Source organism: Rissa tridactyla, chromosome Z (assembly GCF_028500815.1).
Source record: "Rissa tridactyla isolate bRisTri1 chromosome Z, bRisTri1.patW.cur.20221130, whole genome shotgun sequence".
NCBI classification, from domain to species: domain Eukaryota; kingdom Metazoa; phylum Chordata; class Aves; order Charadriiformes; family Laridae; genus Rissa; species Rissa tridactyla.
This window is the reverse complement of record NC_071497.1, coordinates 55,025,908-55,044,634: the sequence shown is the minus strand read 5'-3', so window position 1 is coordinate 55,044,634 and position 18,727 is coordinate 55,025,908. Positions and strand designations below refer to the sequence as shown.

The 18,727-nt window shown below is 36.5% G+C and overlaps 1 protein-coding gene across 2 annotated transcripts in view; it reads right to left on the bottom strand.

Moving 5' to 3' along the window:
- PTPRD (protein tyrosine phosphatase receptor type D) overlaps positions 1 to 18,727 on the bottom strand; it is a 373,393-nt gene that overhangs the window by 283,246 nt on the left and 71,420 nt on the right. For both annotated transcript variants that reach the window (XM_054186468.1, XM_054186469.1), the window contains exon 2: positions 10,669 to 10,836. In XM_054186468.1, the coding sequence (XP_054042443.1) occupies positions 10,669 to 10,753 (85 nt within the window). In that variant the 5' untranslated portion in view covers positions 10,754 to 10,836. The remainder of the gene's footprint in view (positions 1 to 10,668; positions 10,837 to 18,727) is intronic.

Genomic DNA, 18,727 nt, shown 5'->3' with positions numbered 1-18,727 from the left:
ATCTGGGCACATTAGCCTGGGCATTTCTTGAGGTCCATTCACCTCATACTCTTGAGGACATTAAAGCTGGCTTTCCTACTTACTCTTTTAGTACTAATTTACAGGTGTGCTGTACATGAATTTTTGAAGTTCTTATTCGAAACTACAGATACTGTCTGCCTCCACAAAAACATGCAGCAAATTCCATCTTTTATCCTCTTTTAATCAATCTTCTACTAACTTCCTCAAACACCACAGTTCTATTATTATGGGGTTGGTAGATATCTTTTCGGCTTTCACTTTAGCCTCTACCCCCATAATTTTGCAGACCTCAACCATAATCCCCATGTCCGCCTCTGCCACCTCTTCTTGAAAATGGAGGATTCTCAGCCTTTTCAGTCTCTTCTCACATGGCAGCTCTTCCATCCTCTTGACCATTTTAGCTGCCATTGTCTGCATCTTACCTAACTTAGTTATGTCTTCTTGAGATATGTATATCAGACTGTATTCTTGTATGCAAGATGTGGGTGCAGTAAGGTTTATACCACATCCAATAATCTCCTCATTTCCTTTATTTCTCTCCAATCACCTGCCAATGTTCTCAACAGTTATTTTATAAATTTTTCTAAAGCATATGTGAAATTCTTGGAGGAGAAAAATGACCATATATAATGCCCATATTTAATTAACACTCACTGCCAAAATAAATTTAGTATCACTTTCCCTTCTTGTTTCTTCCTTCTCCACATTTGCATGTGCCAAAAAAGAATTAAAAAATCAACAGTAGTGGAGCCTCCCTTCCATCTATATGCAGCACTACTGAAGAGAAAAGCTTGAAAAATACACAGTAATTTAAAAATTAGCTTCTTAAGCACAAACAAGAACAAAAACTCTGTCTGGTTAAATTTCATAGATACATTTAGTTGAAGAATTTATATCCCAATAGAAAGAATTTTAAACTTTTAAACTTTAAACTATGGAACTCTTTTCCTGAACAACAGCCTTGTGTTATTTGCTATTACTTTGCACAGCGAGACTATGTTCAAAGTGCTGTTTACAGCCATGCCCCAGAATTTCTTGTAAACTGAAATGATCATTTGCCACATATTTGCATTCACCTTGTATGAGTAATTTCAAGTTTGAATTGTCCTTTATCAATATATTCTTTTCAATTATACAACATGAACTCTTTTCTCATCAACTGATATTATAATTCTCCACTCATTTTTCTCATTACGTGTACATTACAGTCTTGTATAACTCAGTGAAAGCCACCATACCAATTTATACACCTCTTTTATACCAATTTAAATTCAAGATGTAACTTTATTCTTCATATTTCTACCTTTAGAAGAAGGAAGCAGTGAAATTAATGTGCATATTTCCAAAATTTTGAAATGATTACATTAAAGATTATTTGCCTAACTATATTGAATAAATATAGCTTCAAGCAGATACTATTTAAGATAGGAAGATCCTATACATAAACAATTTGGGGGGGGAGGTGGTTTTCTGAAAGATAGGGTGGAAATAAAAGAGAATGGTGATCTTCCTATATATTTTCAGATTACTATAAATTGCTATAGCTGTTGTTAGAAGTTCACTGCTGAAACAGATGCTGCTACTCACGATTTTCTCTCCATTTCAGCCACTGAGGGTTAAACCTCAGATAAGGAGTGAAAATATCGTAAACCACCACAGCAGCTGTTGTGCTATGTGAATATAACCTAAAAAACCCCTAAAATTTCTATATTGGCATTTCTCCTTTCTTTTTCATTAAGAATTGCTCCCATATTAAGACTATGATATGTACTTTTAGTAAACTTTTAAACTATGTAGACATGTTCTTAAGCAATCTAGCAAACACAGACACATTTGAATTCTCTGCCAATTCTGACAAGAGAATATTAATCACCCACATTCCTTTATCTGCCAGTGGTCACTCCTCACGCTGCAGGGAATTCCACAGTGAGAAACTTGTACTGAAGTTTCTCCAGAAACGCTTTCTGTTAACAGTTGACTTCGATCTAAATAATGTGGTTTTGTCCAATACTGTTGGGCCATTAAAATACAGCTCCTTTACCTAGATTTCTTGGTGTCTGGGAAGACTGGACATCCTGGATTTCCCAACTCTGGTTTTATATACTTTCCAGAAAATCCAAAAGATGTAGGCTTTCATACTTGGAAACACTTCACTGCCTCTAGAGTAAGCTACAGGCAACGTTGTCAGGACTTAAAGGTTTCTCAGAACTCCAGAGTTTGTGACTCAGCACTGTTCAGTGCTCTGCTTTTGGAAGTTAGGGGCCTGCAACTACCTAAATTAACAGCAGCTGTGAAACAGACATGGAAGCAATCTTCAAATTTGCAGAGGTAAACTTACAAAAATGTTCAGGAGAACCATTCTGAAGTTGTTCTTCAGTTTACTTTGTAGTCCAAAGTCCTGGTAAACCATATTTAATTCTCAATCCACACTTTACACAAATCTTTTGTTCATATAAAATTGTGAAATGTTTTGTTATGTATAAATTTAGAGATAACCCAGACACCTTAAAAACTATGTGAATTGGAAAACTATATTCCTCAAGCAGTTCCCAATTTTGCTGTTAAGATTTGGAAACTTAAAGCAAGTTAAACAGATGGTGGTAATTATGGCTACTCTTGGAATTACATTATTCAAATTTGCTTTAATGTAAAGAGCCATATTATCTGTAGTTTCTGTGACTCAGTACGTTTGGAATGATCACATAATGTTTTCACTTCCCCTGATTCTCCATCTCAACTATCCCATATATTCCAAAGCTTCACTTTCAGTTTGGTATACCTAGCTGTCACACTTTTCTCACAGACTAAAACTTTTGAGAACTGATGGGGGATTTACTTGATGTCTTTTGATATCATATTTAATAAGTGCAATATAAAATTACTTTTGTGATACTATATATACCGATTTTCATAAAATCAAGGAAAATATCCTAGGGTTGAACTGTGAAGAGCACATAAAAATTCCTTAAAAAATATAAAATAAAATATAAAACATTTTATATATAAAACATTTTTTATAAAAAAACATTTTATATAAAAATGTAAAACATTTTATATATACAAATATAGACAAAATATAAAACATTTTTCAGAAAAGGTAGTCCATATTTAAAGTCTCTTGCATACATCACCATTATTAAAAGAAAAAGCAATGTAAACAAGGGGCTATATGTTACATAAAATGGATGCTATCAACACTAAGATGTAAAGATAGATGATGCTGAAAGAATCACCAATAAAGAACAGAAACCTTTTATCTTTGGATTTACAGTTCTTGCTACTGCCCATAATTGAAAGCAATAATTGAAATAATCTCTTTCAAGATATCAGAGTTTAAATCTAAATCTAATTTGATAGAAAATTAGTCCTAGTTACCAAAGGTACACGTACAAAAAAAGTAAATAATTTCCATATTGGGCTTGCCTGCATATAGTGTTTATGACACTATTCTGGAATAGGGTTTTTTTTTAGTGTAAACCCCTTGATGATCTTAAAGGTCTTTTCCAACAAAAACAATTCTATGATACTACGTATGTCCAGTTGCAAGACTTACTATCAGATAATTACCTTCTGTAAGGTAAGTACTTCAGAAGATCTGTTTACGTTGATTTAGCGTTTTAGACAAGTGCTTAGAAACAAAATTTCAATATGGACTGCATGAATGTGTTTCAACTTGTCAAAGAACATAAAAAAATTTTAAAGGAGAAGAATGGCATTAGCAGGGAAAAAACCCCAGGAATTCTTTAAAAAAAAAAAATAAAAAAAAAATGAAGGAACCAAATTGAACAAGAAAAAAAAAAACAGAGGAAAAATAGCCATCATATGTTTCATTTCACCAACACTAACCTATCATCTTTAGATCCTGTTTAAACAAGAATTTGTCTCAATCACACCAACATTTGTTAAAAGTAATCACTGTCCTGTTAGCACTAAGTTTTAACCCTTCCTGATCCTGGTGTAGAGAAGATCGTGAAGACTTTTCTATTAGACAGCATGATGTAACTGATACATAGAATCACAGAATCATAGAATCATAGAATCATAGGGTTGGAAGGGACCTCTGGAGATCATCTAGTCCAACCCCCCTGCCAGAGCAGGGTCACCTAGAGCAGGTTACACAGGAACACGTCCAGGTGGGTTTTGAATGTCTCCAGAGTTGGAGACTCCACCACATCTCTGGGAAGCCTGTTCCAGTGCTCTGCCACTCTCAAAGTAAAGAAGTTCCTCCTCATGTTTAGGTGGAACTTCCTATGTTCAAGTTTGTGCCCATTGCCTCTTGTCCTGTCCCCGGGCACCACTGAAAAGAGCCTGGCCCCATCCTCCTGACACCCACCCTTAAGGATTTATAAGTGTTGATAAGGTCCCTGCTCAGCCGTCTTTTTTGCAGACTGAAGAGACCCAAATCCCTCAGCCTTTCCTCATAAGAGAGGTGTTCCAGTCCCCTAATCATCTTTGTAGCTCTCTGCTGCACCCTTTCCAGCAGTTCCCTGTCTCTCTTGAACCGGGGAGCCCAGAACTGGACACAGTACTCCAGGTGCGGCCTCACCAAGGCAGAGTAGAGGGGGAGGATGATCTCCCTCCACCTGCTGGCCACACTCTTCTTGATGCACCCCAGGATGACATTGGCCTTCTTGGCCACAAGGGCACATTGCTGACTCGTGGTCATCCTGTTGTCCAGCAGGACTCCCAGGTCTCTTTCCACAGACCTGCTCTCCAGCAGGTCAGCACCCAACCTGGACTGGTGCAGGGGGTTGTTCCTCCCCAGGTGCAGCACCCTACACTTGCCCTTGTTGAACTTCATAAGGTTTCTCTCTGCCCAGATCTCCAACCTGTCCAGGTCTCTCTGTATGGTGGCACAGCCTCCCGGTGTGCATGAGGAGCCAGAGAGTGAAGTAAGCATTATCCACATTTTAAACAATTGGGAATGGAAGCAATATACAATAAATGTATTGCTTACGGCTAGTATTTGTTTGCCTTTTTGCAGTCAGCTGCAACCACTTCTACTGAACGAAGGAAGTATTGTGGCTTCTCTTCTAACACATCATCTCAAAAGCAGCAGCACAAGAAAAATGTCAGAGCAGAAGCTATGTAACCAAGAATGAAGGAAAAGAATTAAAGAGACAAAATAACTGGAATGCAGCACAGAATCTGGAAGTGCTAGTGACCAGACCCTTCTCAGGGTGGGAAGGAACAGGATGTGTGCTGTGACAACTGGTTTAATTACTAAAAAGCAGGATGCAGAATATCTGCAGAAAATTATTCTATTAATATGAATTAAACTTTTGAATTTCAAGAACTAGGATACTAAGAAAGGCTGGGAATAATAATTTTTAAAGTATTTTATATATTTCTTTGAGCTCAGTGATCAACTTGACACCTCATCATTACAGAGGTCAGAAAGCGATAATAGCATACCTTATTCTATAGTTTGAAAAGAAATCTGTTACGTAAGAATCTCTGAAACATATATACTTCTTGTCATCAAACAGATGAAACAACAGAAAACTTCTAGGTAGTTCCTATCCTGCCAGTTAATTTAGAAAACATAAAAAAAAAAAGTACCTTTCTTCGGACAAACAATGTGATATTACTAATTTCTCAGTAGATACAGAGAAGTAGTGCTTTCACAGAGTTGCCATCCGCACCATTGAGAACAAGGCAGCCAATGATAAACACTGTGAACTAGCAGATAGTCCTTCTACAAACAAGTTGGCTAAATATTTTCTTTCCTCAGCGAATTCTGTTACATCCTTTCATAGTGTGCATAAAAGCTACAATTACCAAACGTAAATGGAGGCAACTAAAAGAATATTCCTCGAGATTTTTCACTTCTTATACTTACAAGTAAGACTTCATTTTACTAACAATAAAAGGTAAAAAAGCAAAGGTAACTTTGTCACCTTTCAATTTTGCTTACTTTGCTCAGTCAAGCAAAACCTTAGTGTCTGGATTAAGAGGAAGAACCAAATCTTGGTTACACACGTAAGGGGCACAGTGCACTTATCCCCACCAGGGAAGGGTTTTTTGGCATTTCCATCCTATACCCTTTTGAGAGGTGGCCACATGAGAGTCTACCAGTCCATGCCAATACACTTCAGAGTCTGAGGTCTTTCACAACGATGGAGAGAGACAAAGATGTCTCATTCCCTCCCTCAGCTGTGAGGGTAGTATGCACACAGAACAGAAGTGCTAAGAACTACTATTGGGAACCTCTTCAAAAGCATGAAGTGGGCTTGCTACTTGTATCCCACTCACAGTGATTTCACAGCGAGATCAGAAGAGTATGAGTTCCTTATCCATTCGCAATTACTCTGGAAAGAATGCAATGCAATGGCAACATCAGGATATATCTTCTCTTCTATACTACCTTGGTACTAACAAGAGAAAAAAAAAAAAAGAAAAAAAAGAAAAAGAAAAAAGAAAAAGGAAAAGGAAGGCATGACCTTTCCTTGGTGACAGAGAAAAAAAAGGACAAAAATTCAAAAATTTTGTCCCCTTTTCTGTGTCCTCTCCCCACTAAAAGGAAACGACATAGTCTTGCCAAGTGTTTGTGAAGAAGTTCAAGAACAGCCCCGGACAACAGTCGGCTATACAAAGAGTATACAAACAGGAGCAGTATCTGAAAGAGCAGAGGGCAGGCCAACTCCAGCACAGCAAGAACTTTTCTTCAAGTCCTCAGGAAACTCAGGAGAAAAGCTAATAATGTAAGAAGAAGAAACATCTTTCTGTGCATCTGCACACAGAAGGCTCACTGATCCTGTGCTCTCTCTCACCCAGACCATAAAATAACTATGCCTGTGGAAATTCAGTGTATCTTCCAAATAAACAAAGTACAGTGTGTAAGAGTAAATTGTTACTGTCACTCTCAAAGAACTCCTCTTTTAGACTGGTAAAACACAAAAACATTCATTTACAACTCAAAGCATTAATGTAATATTATGTGAAGCCACAGAAACACATATATGGCACACAATGTAATTCATTACCATATAATGTATACCATTTGTATATGCCTAAATATTTATGCAAATTAAAAGCCTGTGCATTATAATTACTTGGCAATCATGGTCTCTTTCTTTAATCTCATAAATTATTAGACAGAGGAATATCCTGTATGGTTTTCAGCACTATATTGTAAAGGAAACTAAATAATCAAATCTGACTAGAATGCAGGAGACGTGTTTTTTCTTAGGTGTATCACAACCTTTTAGTTCAAATTTAAACCAAGTCAGTGCAAGTGAACAAAATCTTGCATAAGATTTTCCTCTCTCCTCTCAAATCCAGTTCTGTCTATAATTCCTTGGAAAGTAAAGGAATGCAGGAAAGGATGTATGAAGCTGAAAAAACAGTTTCAACTGTAAAGTTCACCTTGTAAAAAAAACCATTATCTTAATTTATACAAATTGTGCGCATTTGTACAATTTCTCAGTCACAACTTTTATTAGTTTTAAGCAGAAAATAAAGTTAATGTCAAAAGAGAAAACAAGAGCTAGCCAGATTAGATAAAAGCTTGACTATTTAAAGTGACCATTTCATATTCACCCGGTACCTGTAAGAGTTTACTCACTTCCTGCATTTCACAGTATCCCTACCCACATGGCAAAAACTCTTGACAAAATACCAGGGAAAACCAACAAAGTTTTCAAAATTCTAAATAAGTCAACAGTATTTTTAAATGATCAGGTGAGAAACTGCACTTATGTTCTTAGAAAGTTATATTGTCCAGTTCAATTCTCTCCTTAAGAAAATACGGAAACCCTAAAACTAGAGATACCTAGTCTTTCACTTTTTAGCATAATTGTCTGCTTATTCTCTATTCCGGAATGTCTTAACAGAGACTCTGACCTAAAATCTTGGCTAGTACATAGCACAAATGAGTTTGTCTTAAAGCATTTCTATTTATTTAAAGAAAGAAATAGTTAATGAAATGATCATTCCATTATACTTTAGCTACAAAATTCTAGCAGTATTTCTATTTTTCTTATTTGAATCTTTCTAATCTTTTAACTATTTTTAATCTTCCTGGTTTCTTTTTTTTTAATTATTATTTTTGAAGTATTTTTAAATTGTTACTTTCTTTCTCTTATTGGCTAATAACAAGAAGATGCAATAGATACTAAGTAATAACCATTGATGATAGTGCAACATTATAAATACCTCCAAGAAGGTAACCTTATGTAGCTTTGCTCGGCTATCCTCTATTCTTGTAGCTCTAGTAATACGTACTAATTACAAAGAGAAATATACAAAATCATAAAGGTTTATGTGAGTTCCTCTAGCACAAAACTCAGCTGATTTGTGCATTTCCGAAAGAGGACCAGTGGTGTTTAGGGCAGGGTGTTTCCAACTTACACTAACATCACTCCCGACATACTATCTGTTAACATAACCACATTAAACTATTAATGATCACATAATACGACAGTATGGTATAAACCAGTGTTTAAAAGGAATAGGAAAAAAAAGTAATTAATCTGTTGAAGAGACCTTTGCTTTGTTCCCCAGTAAAGATAATACACTAGTCCCGTAAAGAATATGTTTATTAAGAATCTGTCTTCGAAAACATTACTTATCTACTATTTATTAATATTAACATTAACATTTATTAATACACCATTTTTACTCTTTCTTAGTTTCTTTTAAGACTGCATCATCTTGTCCAGACTGGTTTCACTGACCGTAACTCCCACAAAAAGATGATCTTGTGCATCTTACAAACTTTACTCTGTATGTGACACTCCATAGATTCTGGCAACACCACATAGTCATCCTAGCTGTTCCCAGCAAAGAGTACTTCCATTTTGCTTCATGTTATTTAAAGTAAAAAAGAATCATAAGTGGAATACAGCAGTTTTGAACAAGCCCTTAAAAAAACCCTTTGGAAAAATTCCCTTAGAAACTATACCAGGACACCAGCCAATTTTGAAATACCTCCATACTAACCTTAAAAAAAAGCTATCCTTCGTCCCCACAGAGAAGCATGATGAAAGAAGGAACCTTTTGTTTAACGTAACTTGATTTCAAAGACTATACCTTTCCTCACGAGTAAGGACTAACAAAGGAATTTCTGGGGTTAGACTGTTTTTTGCAGATTGATATCCAGTTGGGGTTACGAAAACCAAAAAAAAAAAACATTTCCTACTCGCCCAAAGGAGGTTGGACATTCCATTATCTGAAGCAGAAAAGATACACCAGATTCCAAAAAATCTATGTTTGCTAAGCACAGAATTTACTTTTAAAATAGGTGGTATACTACAACTGCAGAAACATCCAATATATGGGCCAACTTCCCAATTAATTATTTGCTGGCTAAAGTGTTAAAATGTCCTTGGCTTCACCTTAGACACAATCTTCCCAGTTGGTCATTATCTACCTGGAAAGGGGCCAAAGAATCTCAGCTGTCAGTACTCAACAAACATGTATGTTTTCTTTTCTTTTTTCTCATTTATTTAACTTTCATAGAGCTACAGTTAAAAGAAAGCAGTCTTATTACACATGGAAGTGGAAAGATTTTATATCTCTTTTATTGTTGTCATTTAGTATACCCAGAATGCAGGTGATAAGTGGAGTGATAAAGAACTCTTCAATATGCGTTTACTAAGAACCGATTTATCCAACTTTACTGACACTGTTTCTATTCTTGTGTGTTCCTACTTAATTCAACTGCTCCTTTGTTTTACACAATGTGTGAAAAACCACAGAAGTCTTTGAAAGTCAGAGCTGGAACAAAGTTATTGATCAGTTATGTATCTGCACAGAATCAGTAAGATTCAACAGGAAAATAGCTCTCAATCAAGTGAATGTTAACAGTCAGTTTGAAGCAAACAGCAGTCAGCTTGTAGTAAACCTGCAGGTCAACAGGTGCAAAGCAAATGGCTTTTCTCATTTGCACATTACTTCTGCAAGAAGCCACAGGACAGCTGGGAGAAGGAACACATGTAAACAAGGCAGACCTAATGATTTCCTAATTAAAAAGAAGATATTATCTTCCCATTAATAGGTAAGCTAATTGACCGAAATCCAACAGTTTCCCCTCAGTACAAGTAAACATAGGTGCCTTTCCTCACTGAATTGTCACACATTTAGGCTAGCCACTAGATTTTCAGTTCTGCTTGATTTGTTTGGATACTGTACTCTGTGACAGCTGTAGGAAATAATACATTAGAACAGCTGTTGTGGCAGTTAGAAAGGGCCTGGAATTTTAATTGGACTGGACATTATTAATTGGGGGGGGGGGGGGTGGTTTCATTTTGGGTGGGTTTTTTTGGTGTTTTTGTTTTGTTTTGTTTTTTTAAACCAAAGTTAAGAAAGAAATATTCAAAGAGTAATAGATGTCTTTAAGGGATTTGACCAACGTCTGGTTAAGCAAGGTTGGTCTTTGTTTTGACTATGTAACTTTGTGGCAGTGGTCTCCACCATCTGAGCAGGAACCTTTAGTTGCTTAAGAAAAGGAGCATTAAGAAGAAAAATTGTAAGAAAGTTGCATAAATAACCCTGTTCAAATACTAGCTGTGTTCTAGAGAGGACCTCATGGTGTTTTAAGAACTACTCAAAAGGAGACTCATTCCAAGACTTTTAGGAACCACCAGCTGAAACAAAACTGTTCATCATTCCCAAGACCTAAGAACAAATGAATAATAAGCTTACTTTCGGCATCGGCATAGAGTAGCAAGCACAGGAGTACCACCATTGGCCTGACAATGTGCATCATCCGACAGCTTGGCACCAGCATGCTTTGGAAGCCTTGTTCTCACTGGCTTAGAAGCCAATGCGAGTCTGTGCAGTCTGGAATTTCAGATGAAGTATTTTCAGAACCTGTGGAAAACATAAGAAAAAGAGAAAAATACACTTAGCAGAATAGGGCAGAAATTTTCTGTTTTTTTCTAAGCATTCACAAATTGAGGCTAAACAATTTTAAAAGCCAAAAGGATAAGGGAGAAACGTGATTCATTTCGAGCTACTGGCATATACCAGAAGATTCAAGGTACAGTATATGTTAGCACTGTTTCAACATATTTCTCATACACCTTTTCTACCATAATCAAGCACCTGGATCTTTTGTTGTATTCAACAGCACTTTCTGAATCACAAGAACTGTCATTGTTAATGAAATACAATATATCACTGGAATACTCATGTTGCAAGAAGGGAATCAGAGTGGATTCAATATCCAAAATAAAAAGTCCATTTGCAAGTATCATACTAGGAGCTGATGCCCTGGCATCTAGTAAGAATACTGCAGCAAAATCTGCTTCATGAGGTGTTCTTAAAGCTAGACATCAAATGCCAGCATATTGCATAGTTCAACAACTCTCAAAGGTTAAAATTCCTGTTGGGATTTCCTATCCATATTTGAATTATGCCTAACAGAAAAAACAGAAATCCCACACTGAATAAAGGGCTGAGACTCCAATTCAATCCATCTCATTTACTATGATGCGTAATTGAAAATGATACACTGGGAGCACTACAGATGAAGTACCTGATTTAAAAAAACAGTGTCTCATTGTTGTCCAAATTTACCACACATGAGCAATAACAGAAATTGGAATATAAAAATATTTTTCTCTCTCACAGGAAATACTAGAGATATCCCCAAATAGTCTGATATTGTCACTAAAATAACACTGAAATGTAATTTTACTTTTAGAAGGGTCTGCAAGGTATAAACTTTGGCAAGTTTGATACTATCTTTTTCATTACCACACTTGAGTGGTTTTCATGCAGGGAAGATAAAAACAAAAAGGGTGGAGAAAAAATTATACTAATTACCATTCCACTAGATAGATCTTACAGATTTGCGGGTGGTATAAAGAGCCCATTTTACAGTACAGTGCAATGTTCAAAGAATCTACTCAACGAAGAAAAGACATAAGCAGCTGTTAGAAATCTATGGCTGTTATCAATCTCTTTTGTAAAACTATCCTTTGAATCAGCTACTGCCATCAAAAAATAGAAACCTAAGAAATCTTCATAGGCAAAGTGCTGAAGGCACCAGCTCCCGCCTTTCATCGCTGCCATCTTCATGGCAGCATTTCAAATGACAGCAAAGTCCATGAGACACCAGTCCTGTCGGACTCAATTTGCGTCTGTGCAAGCGTATCACAGCCAACTGCTACATAATGATTCCAATGCTATCACAAAGCTGGAGATGTATGAAATGTACTTTCAAGGAAGTGGTGATTCCGATTTTGCTTCTTCTAAACTGCAGGAGTTACAAGGGAGCCCTGAACTACCTCAAAAGACAGCTCACTTGTGGACAAAACCTTACCTTTTTATTGGCACACAAACACACTAGCTGACAAGTGAAGGTGAATGGAAGAAATGTGACAGGTAGTAAGATTTGTGTCTGAACCATAAACTGCTCCCTTTAGCAAGGGAGGAAGTGGAAAGAATGCTGATTAATTAATAAGGGGAGCAGAGGAGGGGGAAAAAAAGGTCACCACAACGATGCTTGTTTATACACAACTGTTTTTTAACAGGGGATTATTTTCACATACTCCAAACACTCCCATCAAAATATTAAATGTGGTATCTAACAGGAAAAATACTACTATCTTCTTGGAGAAAAAAAGAGGAATTTTAAAAATCTCATGATCCTGGTATGTGAATATGCATTTATCCTCTACAACGCTTCTGTGACTGAAGGGATGGATCCAAAAAAACTGGCAAAGAAAGAGAAGAAAAATGAACTTTTTTAATTAAAAAACCCATTCCATCACTCTAAATGCACATACAAGCACTTAGGAAGCTCTCATTGTCCCTTCTTTGAAGGTGATATTATCACTTAGATCATAAAAACCAAAGCCCTGAGTATTTCCTTTCTTTGCTTCCCAGTGCCATGCCTTTACCTAACCTGATAAACACACTGAGGTTTCCAGGAGACCCTTTGCCTGTTGTTTTCTCTCTTCACCTGCTTATGCCTCCATAGTTAACTTCTAGTATTTTAGGCCAAGTAAACAGAAGCACTTGAATAAAGATGGTGAGTGCGTCCTTTTTGTTGTGAGTTGAAGATACAGTTAGCGAAGGCATGCAGATTATGGGCTGATAACACTAGAGAAGCAATCCAAGAGACAATCAGGTGTTATCAAGGTTCTCCACGCAAGTCTGCCTCAGCTTTACCTACAGAAACCCCATAGCTTTAGGCAGGGACTCTGTTACTGACAGTTGTACCAACCATCTGGTATGTAGGTCTATACTTGGTTTATTTGTGAAAAGTAACATAGAGATGCAATTCTTTACAAGGACTAAATGCAATTACGAACAAGTGTTAACTTCTAAATTAAGCCACCTTCATAATTCCAAAGTAAAATGTTCATCTAATGCATTATTAATTCTTAAATGAAGTAGTTTCTTCCCTTTTCTATTTCCTCCTGACAATGGTTTGCTACATCTGGAGTGTGGTTTGTAAGAAAACACAAACAGTGTTTGCAGAACCAGATTATACCAGCCTCCTCCTCAGAGAGCCAACATTTGTCTTGCAGAATGAATCCAGAGTGAGGTATTCTCTTAGCAGCCCCTGTTTCAACATTCACACTGTGTCAGTGCAGAAAGACGGGGCTTCTCCTTGGTAGAAAACTAATCGCAATACCTACAGAGAGATTAACAGTAACTAAAAAAAAAATTCTTTTCATGAAGCTTTAATAAAAGCTAGTTTTATTTTCAGATAAATTTTAGGATATTTTTGGTCTAACTTCTATATTAAATAATTAAAAATGACACTTACAATATCTCTAAAAGACCTACGTATCAATAACTTCTTGCACAACAGCTATTTTGGTTTCTTTCCCCAGACAAACAAATTGTTAATACAAAAGTGAACACCAAAGGGGGTAACTAGGTGATATATCTGTCACTAGCTTATATGTAGTAAGAGGACAGATTTTTGCTGGTTAGTGGTATCTATCAAAAGGGTCAGTAAAAGTGGAGACGTCCAGCCCCTCAGAGTGTTCAATGTGGAGTCACAAAAGAATTCTCCTCAGGTGGGGCATGGCAGATGATAGCACATGGGCATTGACACATGGACGAATTATACTCAAAAGGATCAACTGGGTGAATGAAACATCTGAACATTGAACTACTTCACTGCAGTCTGTTTACTTTGGTACCAAAAACAATATTTTAGGTGCTAACACAGTACTCGGGAGGAGATGGTCCCTGCTCCAAGACATAGAAAATGCTTACCTGAAGGCAACTCTTAGAACAAAAGAAAAAAAAAAAAACAAAAACAAACCACAAACAAACAAACAAAAATGCCACCAAAAACAAACAAACAATCAAAAAACCACAAAAAACCCAAACTAACCTAATTTTATGTATCTGCTTGCTCTTCCATGCCTGCATGAGCATATAAATGCTTGATAACAGAGAAATTTAGCACAGCAGGGAACAGCTCTCAGAAGAGACTTGAACACAGACAAAAAAGAAGTCAGAGCAGATGTAGGGAGCAACATGGAAAAAAAACCCAGTAACTTACAAAATTTTGGAATTCAGGAACGTGAAGATATGAGAGCTCATTTGTGCTATTGCACAAATAGGACTTCTAGTTCAGCTTTTCTGAAGTTTGAAATTGTTCAGAGACAGGATTTCAGTTTATGACCATTTCCCATCTGCCACAAGGACTTACGGAAAAACAACTGGATACACCTTACATTTAAAAAAAAAACAACCAGTGTTTCTCTAAGAACAAGTGGCAGTCAGAGATTGAAACAGAAGACTCTGTTGACATTCTGTTTCTACACTTCAGTCATCACACCCACAATCCTAAATTACATCCATTCCCTAGCCACAGATTTTTAGTACCATACATGTGCAAGTGAAGAGATACAAAAAAGCAAATTGAAACATTACTAGAACGAAGTCAGGGAAGAAGTGCCAAAACTTCATATCGTTACCTATCAACCAAGATCCCTTCTTAAAGAAGAAAATAAACAGATTTCATATACAAATCTTGGCTGCGAGAACATGACTGACAGCTGAATCTTTACTGGAAAGAATAGGAAAAAATGCATAAACTCAATTCAGAAATACCTCTGGGTAGAACAATGTCTTTTAGAGAGAATTAAATGTATTTTCCAAAGCAATGAGAGAAAGTGTCAGAAGTTCTTGCTCTTTCATTGATTAAACACGATAAAAGTTTTCATAGTTGACCTGCTGGGGAAGTTGCATGTTTCATTCTGGTTTCATTCTTAAAAAAGCCAAAATGAAAACCACATGACTTAGGAAATTTAAAAGAGAGATGTGTTGAGTGTTCCAAAGCTTATTCTTATCAGTCCCTGGATAAACAACCCTAATGCTCCTCTATCATTCCTCTACAAGAGTTACTCCAACATAAGTGAGCAACCACCCTGGAAACAGCAGGTTTCTGATCTCAAGCAAGCCTTTGAACTACGTCACTATAATAGCACTTCTGAGTTGCAGTGATAGGTGGAATTTTACTTATACGAAACAGCTTAATATATTCAACCTGATTCTGCATTGTAATTCTGTTTTGGACTTCAACAAGGATTCTTCTGTTACCATGCAAAACAGAAAATGGATTTTCAATAACCGAAGAAATAAAAGAAATAGATAAATTAAATTAATTTAGTGAATAAATGAATCTAATGACAGCAAGGTACATTAAAAATCACATCATAGGGTTTTCTCATGTAGAAAGTTGTTTAATAGTTCATCTTTTTTTACTTCCAAAAGTACTGATGCTCATATATAGACTTAAACTATACACAGAAAACCCTGCTTAGCCTGATCTTTACACAGCTTCACTCACATTCTAAATCATGAACTAAAATACCAGTTAGTAAGTTGTCACATATATCAATGCTTCCAAACTTCTGACATCTTCGTCACTTCTGCATATTATAAGAACTTTTCTCATTCATGGTGCAGAAACAATTCACTAGAGCATTCTGTGTTCTTAACTCTATGCCTCCCAAATCTTGGATTGAGAAAAAAAGTATTGTGCTGATAATGACTGAATTGTGGAGGTAAAAATAGTCTTTCTAGAGGAAAAAAGGATACAATATTATCTGCCAATGCATATTAAAGCAATACATCTATACTAAGATAATACACCTATACTAAGAGAATCTATACTAAAAATTTAAAACATATAACAAAGCCACAGATAATAGGTTAAGTGGAAAAATGAAACATCTTCTATTAAGGTTGACTTCTAGCCTGAATAACACAAACTCTGCCAATATCCCAGTCTTAACTCCTGTAACCCAAGATCCCCGTAAATTACTTAGCTATAGTTATCCTGAAATAGTCTAGCTCTGATTTTGCCCATATAAGAAATTAACAAAACCTAACTCTGTTTTGACTCTTGCCACCAAAAAAAAAATAAATCAAAAAAAACAACTAAAAAAGGAAAGAAAAAAGACAGAAAGCAGAAAAGGGGAAAAAGGGAAAAAGGAAAAAGAGGGGAGGGGAGGGGAGGCGAGGGGAGGGGGGAGGGGAGGCGAGGGGAGGGGAGGGGAGACAAGCAGCTAAAGCAAAGGAGGTAAAATAAATATGTTGGCTAACCTGCATTATTATACTCTTTCTCCAACCACAGAAAAGAAACAGGGTGAAACCCACAATATAGTTTGTCGAATATCTACTTTTCTGCATTTAGAAAAGGTAAACACTAGCCTAGAGAATAGCAAGTCTAACTTTTATCAACAGGTCTGGACTCAGCACTGGTGAGGCAGCACCTAGAATACATAGAGGTTCTGGAGAGCATCAAAGAAGAGCAACAAAGCTGGTGAATGGTCTAGAGTACAAGTCTAGACCACATACCAAAATGTTCATAAAGCCATTGGGCCATATACCACATACTCATCAGACACTCCCAGGAAAATGGGCTCCAAAGCCAGCTTTCAAGAAGATGCTCCCAGCAGTCTTACAGAAAAGCACCACTCCTAAGGAGAACATCTAGACTGCATGATGAGCAGCTCAATTCTAGGATCACAGTTACTGCCAGAGTTAGAATCTTTTAGCGGCTTGCTTCCTCCCAGACCTAGGTATTTGGACAACCTAGCAATGAGAATGATCGTATAGCTCCACTGCTATACACATGACACAGGCTTGCTAACCTTGCTTATATTTAAAGAGCCACCTCTGTTTTAGAAGACTTTTGCCTGTTCTGTGTCTTTTCAGCATGGAAATTGTGAAACATTCAGACTGGACCTCGCCTTTAGGATCAGGTGTGGTTGAAGCATACTGGGTACTGCAGATACTATAATAAAGCTAGAAATATATTTGCAAGTCTGGAGCTAACAGGTCAAATGTGATTTCAACATTGCAAGGCATCTTTTCTCTATTATATTACTCTGCAGTTTCTTCCTTTATGGCTTTTCTTTTTCCTTTTCGCTTTATATTTTTGTTTCAATACTATCCAATATACTTGTTGCCTAATCAGATTGAAGCATGACTGACTGAGACAGCGAATTTGCAGTACACACAGGACAGTAATCCAGCTGCAGCTAGTTTAGCCTGACTGCACTTTATTATAACATTGCTGATGGCAATACAATCATATTAGAGGAAGAGATGGAGAGCTGAAATAGTTATTTTTCAAAAGTAGTTGGCATTATAAAATGATTTGATAATAAAGTACAAAAACTTCCTGAAGCAATAAAAGCACTATGTATTTCTCATACTAAGATATGGCCTAACGGCACACAGTTGTCCACAGTTCCTCTTTTGAAAAAAAGAAGATGAGACCTAGAAAATACCTTTGTAATACACAATACTTTTTATTACACTCAAAGCAAAAGTAAAAGTAATATTATGAACCCTGAAAAAGAGCTAAAAGTCAACAAAAGCCTGCAGATATTTTATTGCTGGAAGCTTCCTTATTAAGAAAGTATGACTGGGTGCACTTCTAGATACCAAACTAATGTCCTAATGTTGATAACACAGTTTTGATACCAAATAAAAATCATAAAATCATCATCAGGGGCAGACAGCACAGTTCAAAATGTGTTTTTCTTTACAGACCACATTAAAAACTATAGCTTCACCTGCAATTAGTAGTAACGAGGGGCTTAAACTGGCCACTTCAAGTGGCACTTCAGGTGCTTCATATAACCCATACCTCAATGCTCTTCAAACAGAAAGTGAGAAGCAGAAAGCTTATATCCCCACAGACCCCTTGAATTTGATTTGGTTAAAGCAAACAGAGAACAACAACAACAGAAGATTTCCATCGTAAAACCTATTACTGTTTTAACAGTCTAACAGTCAGAGATTGTACAAAGCATTGAGTAGTATGCATACAGTCATTTCTCATTTTTGAGGTTAAGATTTTCTCTGTGCTTTGAAGTGGTGCAACTTCTATACCCAGGGCTTTCATTCACATTGTTTTGTCCAGGCAACTTGGCACACATGTCTTAGATACAAGAATGTGATAATCAAAATAAATCCCTGTTAGACCTGTGGCTCATCCTCCTACAACTCTGTTATAGACTGCTAGAACAGACTGAAATGCATTATGTATATTCCATATATTATTCACTGGTTTTATGTCTTTTTGAACAAAGATTTCAGCAAGTACTTTTCAAATCTAAGTCCTGCAACGGCTTCCCCAAACACTCACTTTTTTGGGCTGATTATTAAAGAAAAACTAACTATGACTTTAGTCTCTTCCAAACATGCTGGCCTTAGCAACAAGGTGATAATTTATAACAAAATTGCCAATTGCATATTGACATTGTGTAAT